This window comes from Camarhynchus parvulus, chromosome 4A (genome assembly GCF_901933205.1).
Source record: "Camarhynchus parvulus chromosome 4A, STF_HiC, whole genome shotgun sequence".
Taxonomy (NCBI): Eukaryota; Metazoa; Chordata; class Aves; order Passeriformes; family Thraupidae; genus Camarhynchus; species Camarhynchus parvulus.
This window is the reverse complement of record NC_044600.1, coordinates 12156360-12171143: the sequence shown is the minus strand read 5'-3', so window position 1 is coordinate 12171143 and position 14784 is coordinate 12156360. Positions and strand designations below refer to the sequence as shown.

The window sequence follows — 14784 nt, the reverse complement described above, 5'->3', positions numbered from 1 at the left end:
TTTCCTCACTTTGCATTATATTGATTTGATTTGCAGAAGTTTCTTACTTGGATACTAAAACAATTAATTCTTCAGGTTTTGTTAGCTATTAAATATATCAATTAAATCCTTCCCTGAGGGTTTTTCCCCCCAACAAACCCCACCAGCTGGACCATTTCCATATCTTTCCTTCCACCATGATTGTCACCTGGGAGAGTCCCATGCTACCTCTCATTTGTCATCTGAACCTCCCCCCTGAGCAGCCTACACAGCAACCAGGCTGTCTTTATTGGGAGCAGGCCCTCTAATTTGGCCTTTTTTTGGCAGGATTAAATAAAGTGACTGAAAAATCCCACATTCTGTCCTAGCATCTTGAGACCAGCAGCAAGACTGGTTCCAGCCACGGGATGCTGCCCAATGTAGCTGGTGGTGAGAGCTACCACAAAACCCAGCACTTGTGTCCTCAGGGATGCAGAGGCACTGATGATGCTGCAGGAAGAAGCTTCAGTTTCTGAGTTTCTTCACACATATTTATTTGCCAGCAGAGACTGTACAAACCCCATGCATAATTCAGCCACTGCCATACAAATCATCCCACCAGCAAAAGCCTTTTCAGAAAGCACGATTTGATTGCAACAAACTTTGACCTAAATGTGCTGCAGCCCCGTATGACAGGTTTTAAACTTTTGCCATCACTTCCTTCTGAGAGGCAGAGTGAATCTAGGTCAGCCCCCCTTGTTTGTTTGTAATGAAGCTAATTCTGATTTCATTCATGTTGCATCCTCGAGTTTGAGATGGGGGAAAAAATGGGATATTTGAAGGCAAGTCAGCCTCAAAGTCATTCCTCTTAAATCTCATCTTGGAGCAAAGGAAGTGGCTTGGTGTTGCATCGCAAGGCAACATTGATGGTGTCATTTATTATTCAGGGTGCAAAAGGCATACAGAGTTTTCCTTCTTTCCCTTGTTATTTAGATTGCAGCGCTAAGCTGGGCTGAATGAACGGGCCTGTGTCGGGGCTCTGGCGGTGATTAGCAGCCAGGGCTGCTCTGGCCAGCGGGGGCTGTGTGTGCTGCTCGCTGCTGCTGCCCGGGGACAAAGGGGGAAGTGGCTGAACACGAGGTTCGCTGTTTGTCTGGAGCTCCTGGGCAAGCTCGACAGCATAAACAGAGCCGCTGGTTTGTTGATCTGCTCCAGGACGGCAGCTCAGGGCAAGCTGCTGCATTCATCTGTTTAGTACTGAAGCAGCCAGGGCTGCTTTTCCCAGCCCTGGGATTCCCTTAGCCGTGCACAGTGCTGTGCTGCCTCTCTGTACCACAGAAAAGTTTGGGAGAGAGGAACCACTGCTGTATATGTTTGGCTAAAGAACTGCAGGTGGGCAATAGTGATTCCCCCTGCATAGTAGTGATTCTGCCTCCTGGCCACGTGCTGGATTTAAGGGCAGAATTGAGATAAGAGGTGGGGGGATAAAGTGTTTGCCCTTATTTTTATGCTAATAGTCACGATGCATGGCAGGACTAAATGACTCATTTTAGTCGTGTTTGTGGGCTCAGTGAGTCTTAGACTGCACCGAGGAATGAACCTCCACTGTCTGGGAGGTCTAGATCAGAATCTTAAGCAAATAAACCAGACTGTACTGGAAAGGCATGTGCTGAAGCTCCCTACTGGCTGAGCACAGCATCCTTGTGGCATTCAACACCTGTAGGCTGCTGGTATCAATAAGGGAGGCAGCAGAGACTTCTAAGCTCTCACCCAGTCTGTTCAGGGGTGGAGGAAACCTGCTCTGCCCATCACCAGGAGTGGCCCAAAGAGTGCAGGGGCTGAAGAGTGTGGAAGTAGTCCATGTGGCAAAGGATTCATCAGCCTCATTTCTGTTTCTGCTTAGTGTGTCTCCCAAAGGCCATTGCTTGAGTCAAAATGCACGTGTTGAGAAACTACAACTTTCATTGCCTGCTGGTTTTGTTAGAAATAAAAACAAGTACTTGGCTAGGCTGGTGTGGTGGGAGGAGAGGGGTTGAGCTTCATTCAGCATCTTTGCCCTGCATGTGTGAATATGGGGAACAGAGCAGGTGTTTGGTGGGCCATGGGCAAGGGAGACAACTGAGTGTTACTGCTTGGGGACCTCAGTGTCAGGAGTGACTATAAAACTGCCCGTGCAGCTCACTGGGAGTTATTTTTAGTGATGAAACCACTAACCTGCCCCGTGGTCCCCGTGGTCCTTGTGGTCCTGGTACTGCTTTTGCAAGGAGGGAGTTACAGATCAGAGATGGCTTGCCTGCACCCTGTCTGCAACTGAGACAGGCAGTGTGGAAGCTGAGGCTCTGATTTTGTATCTCTCTCCTTTCTTTTCATGTCTCCTCCCTCCTTTGAAGTGGGACACCAAGATACCTTTGGATGAGCTCATGTTCATGTTGGAATTCTGAAATTTCCAACCTGGTGTTCCTGAATCAGTGCTAACCTACCTGTTCCAGCAGGTACCCAGGCGCCCACTAATTATTTTCCTAAGTGTGAGGAGCTCCCCAGGTCTGGCTAAAGGGAATGGGTATGTCACTGTCACTAAGCATGCTTAGTCAAAACAGCAAGAAAAATTGGCCTTAAATATGCCAAATTCAGTATAGTAGTATTTGTAGAGAACAGCTATTATCTTTGTATATTTGACAAAAGTTAATTGTCTCTGTGACAATCGGGGTAGTAGTCAGCCTGTCCCTGTATATGAGGGGAAAAAAATTCTTCATTTATAAGCGATTCATTAAGTAGCATTAAAGCTGTCTCTGAAGACAAAATAATCTTTTTAAAGAGGACTCAAGGTAGCGAGAAGGAAGATTAATGCCTCAGCTATTTTTCAATTATGTAAGCTTCCATTTATTACAGTATACCTGGATTAACTCTTACTAAGCTGTGTGCCCTGGTAGGTAGGGGTGTGAAACGGGGGTGTTTTGTGCCACTGGACATGCTCAGGGAGGAATGGGAGATGCTCTGCACAGGGCTGCTGTGAGAGGCATGGCAGGAGGGTGCCAGGCACTGCCCCTCCCAGCCTCCCTGTCTGCAAAGCTGTGACAATTTTGCACATGGAGTGTGCATTTATGGTGCTTGAATATTTTGCACTGATTACATTCTACTTGGTCTTCCTATTTGTATACATGTACCTACTCTTGCTGGTGTAGGTCAGGTACTGAAGGGTTCTGGTTTCTGGCCCTAATTCAGGTGCCTTCTCCTGTGATCATGTTCATGATCCTTTCAAATGAGCCTAAATTCTTCTAACACACTGGGGATACTCTTATTTCAGCGTGATTTATGTCAGCAGTTCTGGTAAAGTGTAATTAAAAAGGTCTCATTGATACCTCTACCTTAATTTTTTTCCCTTGCCACTGCTTCCTAGAGTGCTTGCCTTGTCTTAATTGAAGTAGTGAAGAGTCCATTTAGCAGGAAGGTGGGAGGAAACAGCCTGAAGATCATTCATCTAAATCACTCCAGTGATGAAAACAGTTGCCCACTACATCTATCATAATTTCTTCTAAGTTTCTTATGGAAGATTAGTTGCTGCAGCTATGCAGATCCACACATGCCTGGTAGAGCTCTGCACACCCTCCTGTCTGGGGCAGTCACTCCAGGCTGTGGAAAAAGAGCTGCTTTTTGCAGGTATAAATTACACACCAAAATGTGGCCAGATTAAAAGCCCTTTTTATGTTTTTCCGGTTGCATTCGTTTCATGAAATTTTACACCCCCTTTACCTTGCACTGCTCTGTGAGCAAAGTTTTTTAAAATATGAGGCCAAAATCTTTTTTGGGTAGATTTGGTGCTTTTGGCAAGACTTTTTTATGTAAAGTTCTGGTCCTTTGAAGTCACATCCTCGCTCTCCATAGCTGCAACACTCTTGAGAGCATCTTACAAATGGTGCAAAACTGACAGAGAAGAGCAGAGTGAAGGTGAAAGGTGCTGAAGGGATATTCCATGAGAGTTCACCTTACTCCTGTCTGCAGGTATGTCTTGAACAGAGCAGCTGAAAGCCCATGAACAAAACTATTTGGTTTACATGGAGAAAATATTTTCAAAACTATGCAGAATTCAGTGCAGAATGTCAAAAGGAAGCCAAAAGAAGCTACATATCAAGCTAAAATGCTGTCTTTAACAATTCAAGGATTTTGATGATTTTGTTTAAAACCCTCTTCTTTTTTTTTTCCTTTTTTATTTTCTTTTTCAAAATTGAGCACTCTTCAGTTATGGGGAAAAGGTAAGAAGACATTTCAAGCAGGTTGGCTCAGCAATGTTCTGAATGCAGATGTGGGGCTGGCTCTGACCCTGGGCCACCAGGCCAGGGCAGACCCTGTTTGCTGCTGGTCTCTGCTGGCAGGGAATGAGCCACCAAAGGCTTTGCTTTTTGCTTTGTTATTGACTCACTCGACCAAGCAGCAATAAAACCCCCATGATGGGTTGTGACACAACCTTAATGTTTGCTTGGACACTTTGACCTGCACACAGAGGGGAGGCTTTGGGCAGGAGCAACAGGTGGTGCTGGACAGTCTGAGCATGGACCTGCCTTCTGTCCTGCCCATGGCTGGTGCCGAGCGCCTCTGCTATGAACACAGGCTGAGAGAGCTGGGCTTGTTCAACCTGGAGAAGAGAAAGTTCCAGGGACACCTATAGCACCTTCCAGTCCCTAAGTGGGCTACAAGAGAGCTGGAGAAGGAATTTAAACAAGGGCAGGGAATGGCTTTAAACTGACAGAGGTTGCGTTTAGATTAGATATAGGGAAGAAATTTTTGACTGTTGGGGACGATGAGGCACAGGTTGCCCAGAGCAGCTGCGAATGCCCCATCACCTGAAATGTTCCAGGCCAGGCCGGATGGGGCTCTGAGCACCCTGGTGCTCCTGAAGATGTCCCTGCCCACAGCACGGGGAATTGGAACAGAATGATCTTTAAGGTCCTTTCCAACTCAAACTGTTCCATGCTTCTATAGTATCCCTATTTTCTCTTTTCTGATTTTGTTTTCTAAACAAAGCTGAGAGCTCATGTGGTTGTGGTATTGCAGCCACAGCCTGACCACAGTGGTTTGGTGTCTTCTTGCTCATGGTGGTGTGGAATAAAGCAAAGAAGGTGCCTGGAAGCCCCAGCCATGGGGCTGGGCTGTGGGAACTGGGTATCCCGATTGAGGGAGCTGGGTGTCCCAGCACAGGAGCTGGGTATCCCGGTACGGGAGCTCGGTACCCCGGCTGAGTGCTGTTTTCCTCCGGCTGAGGAGCCGCTGAGTGAGGGGGCTGCTGAGCTTACATTACGGCTGGGCCTTCTGCAGTGCACACGTTACAATCGGTAAAAAGTATTAAACCGAAAGTGAATGGTCTTATTCTGGCATAATTGGTTGAAAAAGTCCTTGTGGGGATGGGTTTGCCTGAGGGGTGGCTGGCTGGGAGCGGAGCCACGGGGCGATGGGAAGTAAAGGCACCGGGAAAAACTTCAGCGATTCGAGGTGCGAAACTTCGCCTCGTAATCCCTCCCTGCCGGCACCTGTGCCCGAGGGCGGGAGACGGGCGAGCAGCGGAGGCGGGCGGGGTGCGGGTCCCGCCGTCAGGGCCGGCGGGGCTGCGGGGCCGGCGGGGCTGCGGGGTGCGGGTCCCGCGGGGAGGGCGGGCGGGGTGCGGGTCTCGCCGTGAGGGTGCGGGGACCCCCGCCCGCCCCCGCCCCGTGCCGCCCGCCGCCGCCGCGCGGTGGCGCCATCGGCCCGGAGAGCGCCTCAGTGCCCCCGGCGCGCACCGGGCACCCCGCCCGGCCCCCCGCTCCGCCCCGGGCAGGGCGGCGGCACCGCCGGGGACGGGGTGGCGGGCTCGCCCCGGACGGGCCGGGCCGGGCCGGGCCCGGGGGTAGAGCTGCCGTCGGGGCGGGAGGAGGAGGAGGAGGGGCCCCGGCAGCGGCGGCGGCGGGCAGAGGCGCGCATGGAGCGGCCGGGGGAGCAACGGGAGCTGCCCAGGCTGCCGGCTGGAGGGGGCCCGGCGGCGGGAGCCGCCACCGGCCTGGCGGCCGTGCTTATCTTCACCATCGTGGTGGACGTGCTGGGCAACGCGCTGGTCATCCTGTCTGTGCTGCGGAACAAGAAGCTCCGCAACGCCGGTGAGCGCGAGGCGGGCGCGGGGGCGGGCGCGAGGGGCGGGCGGAGCGGAGCGGCCCCTCACCGCTCCGCACCGCGCCCCGGGCTCCGCCGGCCCGGCCCCGCACGGCCCCGCTGCTGGCGGGACAGGAGCCCGCGGGGGGCGGCGAGAGCAGAACGGCAGCCCCGCACCGGGGCGGTGACGGCAGCTCCGCTGGGGAGCCCCGGGTCCGGTCTGCCCCGGCCGAGGGCTCCGAGCTGCCGCTGAGCCGGAGCAGTGCCCGCCCGTCGCTTCCCTCCGGTGACCGGGCTGCCGCCGGGTTCCCGCTCTCAGCCCGTCCCGTCCCGTCCCGCTGCTGCTGCTGCTGCTGTCCTCCGACTTTTCGAAACTTTTGTCCCCCAGAGGCAGCTGCAGACGGAGGAGACAGATAGGTAAAACCCACGTCCCTTCAGCGACCCGCGCTGGGAGGAGCGGGGCAGAGGTGCAGGTGAGGACGACTCCGAGTGCCGCGTCAGGTGCTGAGCAAGAGTGCTCGGGTTTTTAAGACAAGTCCATTACAACGTTGTGCACTTGCTTTTGTGTTCCAGCCTTTCAGTGTTTTAGTATTTTTATTACAAACCTGCTATGCTGAAAGCAGAGTGAAAATTTACGTGTTTTTCCCACGGGTAACTTTGAAGTCTGTCTTGTAGCCTTATGTATTGACCTCCCTAATGAATTCATCTAGGAAAATTATTAAACTGATACTATTCAGTATTTTTAAGAAGGCTGTATTATTTGAGGGTGTAAATTTATTTCCTTCAAAGTCTTGTTATTTTAGCAAAGAAATACTGGATGTCAGTATTAACAGAGAACTTATCCTGGATATAAGTTGCTCTGCAAGGAGTTTCAAGTAGTCTGTGTAGTGCTGCTTAAATTGTACTATAGAGTATGTTTTACTGAGGACTATATCACTGTCTGCTTTTATAGAGAAAGACATAAAATGACCTTCACTTTTATAGCTTGTAAAATGGCTTTAATGAAATATCTGTGGTGTTTATGGTGTGCAAGTTGCAAGTATTTTGAGATGCTGATGTCTCACTGTCCCTCTCAGTCTCCTGTAAATGAGCAGTAACTCAACAAGGCTCAGTAAAAGTACTGGATGGATAAGGCTGAGGGGACAATTTCACTCCAGTGCCTCTAACATTTGATTGATTTATTAATGAAAGAAAGCACAGAAATGGCCATTGGCTTGGGCAGGCACTGGATGCAGTGACCCTGAATAGTGAGTTGCTTTTTAACTGGTACATAAAACGCTGCCCATAGCTACGCAGACAGGCTGTACTGGGTTTATGAGGAACTGCAGTATAGCTGGAAAAGCTCTTCTCTTCAGCTTTGCTTTAAAATGTGGGTGCTGCAAGCCTGTAATCAGTGGTTCTGAGGAAGAAAAGCACCCTACCCTTCTCCCAAGATAACTAGCTGTTTATGTTATCTGGCTGCAAGCAGATTTGAAGCTATTAATGGCTTTTATTACCTTTCACATCGTTGATCACTTGAATGCATTTCATGTTTTAAGACTGCCTCCACTGTGAGTTGAGTTAAAGCTGCCGTGAAAGTGAAAAAGAACAGCTTTGTGTTGAAGTGATCACGGAGATATTTTCCAGATCTTAGTCCTTGTCAGTAGCCTGTTGTCTGCTCTCTGTACGAGCTGTCAGTGTGTAGGAATAAAGTCAACACAAGTGCAAACAGTGCTAACCAACCTTCCTGATCTGAGGGGACGTGGCTCTTGATGCACACAGAACGTGAGTGTGACAGACTTTGAAGCTGTGGTAAGTCCCAAGACCCATCCTGTTTTGTTCACCTGAGCACTGTTCCTCCTTTAATCGCAGCCTAAACTGGGAATTCCTGTGCTAAATCACAAAGGGGTTCAGCAGCAGGGGGGTGAGGTGGTCAGGCCAGTGGTGGTGGTCTGATTCAGTGAAGTAAAATGTCTAACCTGCATCTAAGTGTTGTCATCTTGTGTTGCTAAAAAGATCATATATGCTTAGGATATTCAGACAGTCCTGTCTCTCTGCATCTCTCTATGTTGGGAAGTAAGCAGTCTGTCAGCCTCCCTGGATGCAGGACAAAAAGTCAGGGATCTCAGCTCAGTTCATGCTCCTCCTGACGTATGAACAGCCACGTGAATGAGGGAGGCTCATCTGGAACCCAGCAGCCAGATTGAAGTCCTTTGGACAAAGAATTTATCTGCTCTTGTGCAAATATACCCTAAACCAGTTCAATAAATGAAAAGGGCACCTGTGATGGCTGTGTCAGCTCTTGCCAAATCCTGAAAGGACCAAGTCTTCCTTTTCTGGAGCAAGCTCACGCAAGGTCATCCAGCTGGAGCTAAAACTGTATTGTCAGGATAATCTGGGTTCAGGCTGGGATGTGTAACCGGCCCTGCTTCAGGAGCTGTGGTGGGGGTCACTCTTGTGAGGGGATTTTTGGTCTGTTACCCTGGATGCTTTTGAAGAACTTGTCGCTTGTCACTTCAGCACTGCCCACAGCTGCAATGGCACATAGCCACAGGAGTGTGACTGTTGGGCAGCATCTCACATCAGCATTTGCCTGGAACTGAACAAAGAGAAGGAGGTGAGTGGTGCCTGTGGGCAGAGGAAACTGGGGTTCACTGAAAGCCCCAGGTGTTCTTTGTGATAGACAGCTCACATCCACAGCTGGCTGTTCAGCCAGTCATGCTGGAGAATGTCTGGTGTTATCCAGCTGCCTGGACACTTGGAGATATTTCTGTGGTCAGAGAGGTTCAAAAAAAGCTCCAGGGTTTGGTGTGTATGTCCACAGTGCAGGGCAGTGACGTGATTGAGGGTGAAGGGTGTGAGAAATAGCCCTGCTCCTCTCAGAAGATGCCTATATGTCTTTATGGGAGGGGTGAAGTTTTTTGGCAGCTGAACACTTTGACAAACCTGATCATCCTTCTATTGCACTGGGGGAGTTGGGAAGAACTTGCTCTTTCAAGAGAAATCACACTGCTGCTCTTTCCATCTGGGAAGGTGTAAGGTAAGTTGATGTGCCCAGTGTTGTTACTGGGAGATGCTCAGAGTGCTGAGCGCAGATTAGGATCCAAGTAAGAGACAATGATAGTGAGCTGTGTACAATGGGGCATGTGCGGGATCAGGACCAGCTGAGGGCTGCTGGCATGGCTGAGTTTACAGCTTTCCATTCTGCCTCTGGCCAGCTTTACAAGTGTGAAAATCGGCTCTAAAACCAGCCAATATTTTTCAATGAGTTAGCCTGCTCCCTAGGCAGAGGCTCTGGCAATACCCTCCTCTAGTTCCTCTGAACTCACTGCAAACTCAGGCACAGAGCCCAAACATGCATTCCCTGGAAACCCATGTCTCCCAGCAGTGCTGCCTGGAGATTTGTGTGCAGAGAGCAATTTCTGCTGCCTCACAGGCCCTTTTGCTCTTGGGAATGTCATTTCTGGGGATCCAAAACCTCTCTAGGGGCCCTTTTGCTCTTGGGAATGTCATTTCTGGGGATCCAAAACCTCTCTAGGGGCAGGCAGTGCAGGTACAACTCTAATGAGGTCATTGGGCTCAACTGGCTTTTAATCCTTTGGGTATACACTACACACGGCTGTTTGCATAGCGAGGGGATTTTGTTCTTGAACTGTCACCCCAGCCAAAGTCGGGCGTCACACAGAAGTCTGTATGTATTATGTCAACGCAGTTACCATTGTCAGCCAAATGCAAACTCTCAGAAGAAATCCTAGATCTGTTTGACAAGCCCTCCAGCCTGTGTTCACTAACAGGAGTTTTGTTCCATCCCTGAGCACGGGCAGGGTGACCAGCCTGCACTGCCCGGGTCAGCCGTTTGCCCTCTGGAAATACTGGCACTGGGCTAAGTTTTTGTTTGCTTGAGCAGGGCTTTTTATTTATTATCCCAAGACCTCTGGAACTTCCTGGCGAGCCTGGGACAGGCTTCTGGTTTGTTTTTTTTTTTTAAAGTCAATGTTAGGAATTTGGGTGAGCTCCTTCAGAGGCTCTGAGTCCAGGTTTTCTGGTTACAGATGTGAGGATGGTTAGCAGATGGTGTTGGGGATCTTCCCAACTCGCTTCTCAGAGAATTTTGCTATAGCTGAGATTTAAGTCATCCTTATTTGCAAAGATAAAAAGTAATACTTTGTGCATCATCTATATCAGGATACTTTCACTGTACTTTTTTAGCATCAAGCCCAACGTATTGATAGATTGTTGCTTTTCTCCTGATAGAACTATTGCCTCTAGGTTTTTTTTAATATCTTTTCGCTTTCTTTATAAAATGTATTGAATTCTCTAAAATTGGCTCTAATTTTATAGTAGATTTAATTTTTTTTTACTTTTTTTTTTAATTTGGCTCTTGTCTTAATTTCTATTTTAAACCAAATAATTTCTAAAAAATATACTGTTGCTTTTCTTGGGAAAGAGGGCTCTACTAAGGCATCTTTAAACATCTACCAATAAGCATTGTCACACTTACTTATATTTAGATGTTTTCTCTCAGTTATTTTTGTGTCTGGTTCTTTCTAGTTTTGTGAAACTGACCTTTAGGAGATGTTGTTTTGGACCATGTTCTGTTTCCTTACCTCAAATGTAGTTGGGAACTGTGATTGATTTTCTTCCAGCTACTGCAGGATTTCCTTGTCCTAGAAAGCTATCTATTATATGTAGGTGTTGAGATTTATTTTTTTACATTTTTTTTAGCACCACAAACCCTCCAGCATCTGCCATAAGCCTGAAATTACATCTCTTCTTGCTGTACATTGTGGGTAGATGCTTCAGGAGCTGCTCATCTGTTCCACTGATTCACTTGTCTACAGCAGACTCCTACCAGTGCTGCTGATGCACCCAGCCCGTGGCCCCTGAAAGGAGGGGGGCCCTGCTGCAGGTGGCTGGGCTTTCTGGGGGGGCTCTGCTGAGAGGAGCAGGCTGTGTGTTGGTTAAACTGTGAGAAGGTTTGCTGGCACTCCAGGGTCTCCCCTTCCCCACCTCTGATGTGGAAGGGTGGCACCCAGCACCCCCTTGCCCTTCAGCAGGGATGGGCACCTGTGACATCAGAGGGGTGAGCTGCTGACAGGTGTCTCTGCTCTAGAGGGGGCTGTCCATGCCAGTGGTTGTTCTTAGCTTTGTTACTGATGCACCAAGAGCTTGGTGATGAGTTTGCCATATCGAGCTGACTGCCAGTGCTCCCCCTTTGCCCCAGCCGTGGGAATGGTACCTGCAGCATTAGGGCTGCAGAGGAGCCTGGCTGGGGCTCAGCACAGTGAGGGCATGGGTTGCAGGGCTGGTGCAGAGAAGTTGTTGAGAGTGGTCTCTTGGGGGGTGTGGTGGGCTCTGGGAGCAGTGGAGCTGGAGGGCAGGGGGGGATGGATCTGTCCCTCTGCTGCAGCCCCCTGCTCCCATGGCTCTGCAGGTGGGTACTGGAGTGCCACCCTTCCACACCTGGCTGTGGCAGGTGGGAGAAACTGGAGTGACAGTGGGATGAAACCTGTGAGAAAATCAGTTTGGATTAAGGTGAACTGTGAACTTTAAGCGTAATAGGAGCATAAAGTGGAGAACAGTCTTAACCTGTCTTTTCCTTGAAGATGTCTTGCACAGTGAGACACAGAGACAGGGCATTTGTTCGGGCTGTGTTGGAGCCACAGGCACAGCCCCATGGCCAGACTAACTTGGAGAGGTCTCTGATGGCATTCACCTGCTCCTGCATTGGTGAGGGTTCGGGCTGTGTTCCCATCTGGGCCCTGGCACATCCCTCCTTCCAGCAGTGCTGCTCTGGGCTCCTCCTGGGCTGTGTCCAGAGTGCCAAGGAGGCTCAGCCACTGCCCTGTCTTGCTCCAAGTGGCATTTCTGGTCCCATGCTGTGCTGCTCCCATGCTGTGCTCCCAGGGCTCTGGAGGAAGCAGCAGCTCACTCAGCCATGAGCAGCTCCTAAGTTGCTTTGTAGCACAGTAGCTTCAGAAATATTTCTAAATTGGTCCTTCATGCAGCTCCATTGGGGTTCCCAGGGGGATTCCATCCCATCAACTCTGTGAGGTCAAAGCTTCCAATATTTAGGTTTGGGTTTTTTCTTTTCTATTTTTTTTTCCAGGGAAAAAAGTCTTTATGTATATGTGAGTATTTTTAGGAATGCTGGATCTCAGGAGCCCCTTTGTGAAACTCTGTGTAACTCCCAGCAGAAATTTTTGCTCCTCCCACTCCCAAACCCTGGGTTGGAGTAGGACTTGAACACAGACAGCACTGTAAATCACGGATGTGTGACTGGGGAGTGGAGTTGAAGCACTGTTAGTCATTCAGTAAGTCAGCAGTGCTCAGCATGCACTTCAGGTGTACCAGTGGTTTGGGAGCCAGATGGTATGTGGTCAAGTGATAAATACATGATTTGAGAGGAATTGTCATGGTTTGATGCTGGCCCAATGCCAGGCACCCACAAGAGTCTTTTGCTCACCCTCCCCTGCTACAGCTGGGCAGTGGAGAGGGGGAAAAAAATTGACAAACATTTCGTGAGTGAGATAAGGACCAGGAAAAACACTTAAAGGGCAAAACAGGCTCAACTTATGGCTGCAAAATTCATTTATTACTGACAGAATCAGAGGAGGATAATGAGAAGTAAAATAAGCCCCTAAAACACTGCTTTCCCCCAGCCCCTGGCTCCTTCCAACTGACAGTGCAGGGAGACAGGGCGTGGGGGCTTGGTCAGCTCATCATCGAGATTTTCTTCCGCTGCTTGGGGAGAGGAATCCTTCCCCTGTGAGACCACGGGGTCCCCCCCATGGGACACAGTTCTCCCTGAACTTCTCCAGAGTGGGTCCACTTTCATGAGCAGCAGCCACACCACACCTGCTGCAACATGAACTCCCCTACAGACAGCCCTCCCAAAACGGCTGTGACGTGGCTCTCTCTCCCTGTGGGGTGCAGCCCTCCAAGGACAGGCTGCCCCACACTGGAAGAAGGGTCCCTCTTTCTCCACCAGGTCTTCCACTGGATCACAGCCTCCTCCAGGCATCCACCTGCTCTGGGGTGGGCACCTTCCCCCACAGGTTGTGGGTGGATCTCTGCATCCCCCATGGATCCCCATGGGCTGTGGGTGGATTTCTGCATCCCCCATGGATCCCCATGGGCTGTGGGTGGATTTCTGCATCCCCGTGGATCCCCTTGGGCTGTGGGTGGATTTCTGCATCCCCCATGGATCCCCATGGGCTGTGGGTGGATCTCTGCATCCCCCGTGGATCCCCTTGGGCTGTGGGTGGATTTCTGCATCCCCCATGGATCCCCATGGGCTGTGGGTGGATGTCTGCATCCCCCATGGATCCCCATGGGCTGTGGGTGGATCTCTGCATCCCCGTGGATCCCCATGGGCTGCTTCACCATGGTCTCACCATGGCTGCAGAGGAATCTCAGCTCCTGTGCCTGGAGCACCTCCTCCCCCTCCTTCTCCACTGACCTTGGTGTCTCCATGTTGTTTTCCCTCACATGTTCTCACCTCCTCCTCTGACTAGAAGCAAAACCTGTGACTTTGTTTTGATTTCTTTCTTAAATATGTCATCACAGAGGCATTACCATCCTCTGTTGTTGGCCCAGTTTTGGCCAGCAGCCTGTCCATCTTCAAAGCCATCAGAGGCTGTCTCTGCTGGACATGGTGGAAGCTTCCAGGTGCTTTTTTCACAGGAGCCATCTTTGTGGCTCCCCTGCTACCAAAAACCAGGCTGTGCAAAACCAATGCACCAATGAATCATGTTTCCACTAGAAACAGTAATTCTGGCATTTCTGAACTGGAGATTATTTGTCTTTGCAGTGTTTGACAGAAGTTCTGTTACACATGGGTAACACGTCTCTATACAGTTGAAATTAGTTGAAACCAAACTCCTCTTATTAGGCAGATTTGTGCAGGTTTGTGTTTTGTATCATGTCAAATAACACCCTGCCTCCCCAGATGGCCACCCTATGGACAAAAGAGCAAGCCATGTTCAGCACAGTGCTGAGCTCCTGTTCTCCCTTTCTCAGTCCCTCCTAGCCCTGTGCCCTTCCCTGTCTCTAGCAAAGGCTCTTTTCAGGCCCAAAGAGCATTGCTGCCCAAGGACTTGATGTTCCTAAAAAATCTCAAGAGCCAAGTACTGGCATAGATAATGGTAAATAATTAATTACCTTGCAGACAGTCCTTCAATATGAGCTGGAACATCTTTCAGGAAAAGGGAAGGTGGGCATATGTGCTCAAAGTAACTGTTCCCTGTGATTAATTAAAAGGCTTAGAAGGACAACTGTCATGTCATGGCCTATAAATAAAATGGAAATTAATTCAGAGGTGGGTTTTGTATACTTTTATCTTTTTTTCATTTTGTTTGCATTTTGTTGTTTGCCTTTTGTTTGCTTTTGTGCAGGATGTTTAATTCCTTGCAAGTCTGTCCCACAGCAGAGAGCAGGGGTGGAGGAGGACAGGGCAGTCCTCAGGAGAAGGCTGTGCCACAATCCCAGGACAGTCATGTCTGCAGCAGCCCCAGTCTGGTGGGACTGCTTTTTCTGGTGCTGAGCGGGCACACAGCCTGAAGTTCCCATGGGCTCTATGAGCTGTGACTTAAATGCAGTTTAACATATTTCATCCTGCTCTCAGCCTGTTGTGTGGCCTTCAGATCTCAGCTGTGAGTTTTATTTCTGCAGATACTGCAGTAGAAAATAGATCAAATTGAGTCTTAATGGGATGGGTGAAATCCACAGCAG

General features: G+C 49.7%; 1 protein-coding gene across 2 annotated transcripts in view; it reads left to right on the top strand.

Moving 5' to 3' along the window:
• Positions 1 to 5905: 5905 nt before the first annotated feature.
• GPR50 (G protein-coupled receptor 50) overlaps positions 5906 to 14784 on the top strand; it is a 43289-nt gene continuing 34410 nt past the window's right edge. For both annotated transcript variants that reach the window (XR_004061454.1, XM_030967534.1), the window contains exon 1: positions 5906 to 6080. Coding sequence is in view for 1 of the 2 variants with exons in the window: in XM_030967534.1 (XP_030823394.1) it covers positions 5906 to 6080 (175 nt within the window). In the remaining variant the exon portion in view is untranslated. The remainder of the gene's footprint in view (positions 6081 to 14784) is intronic.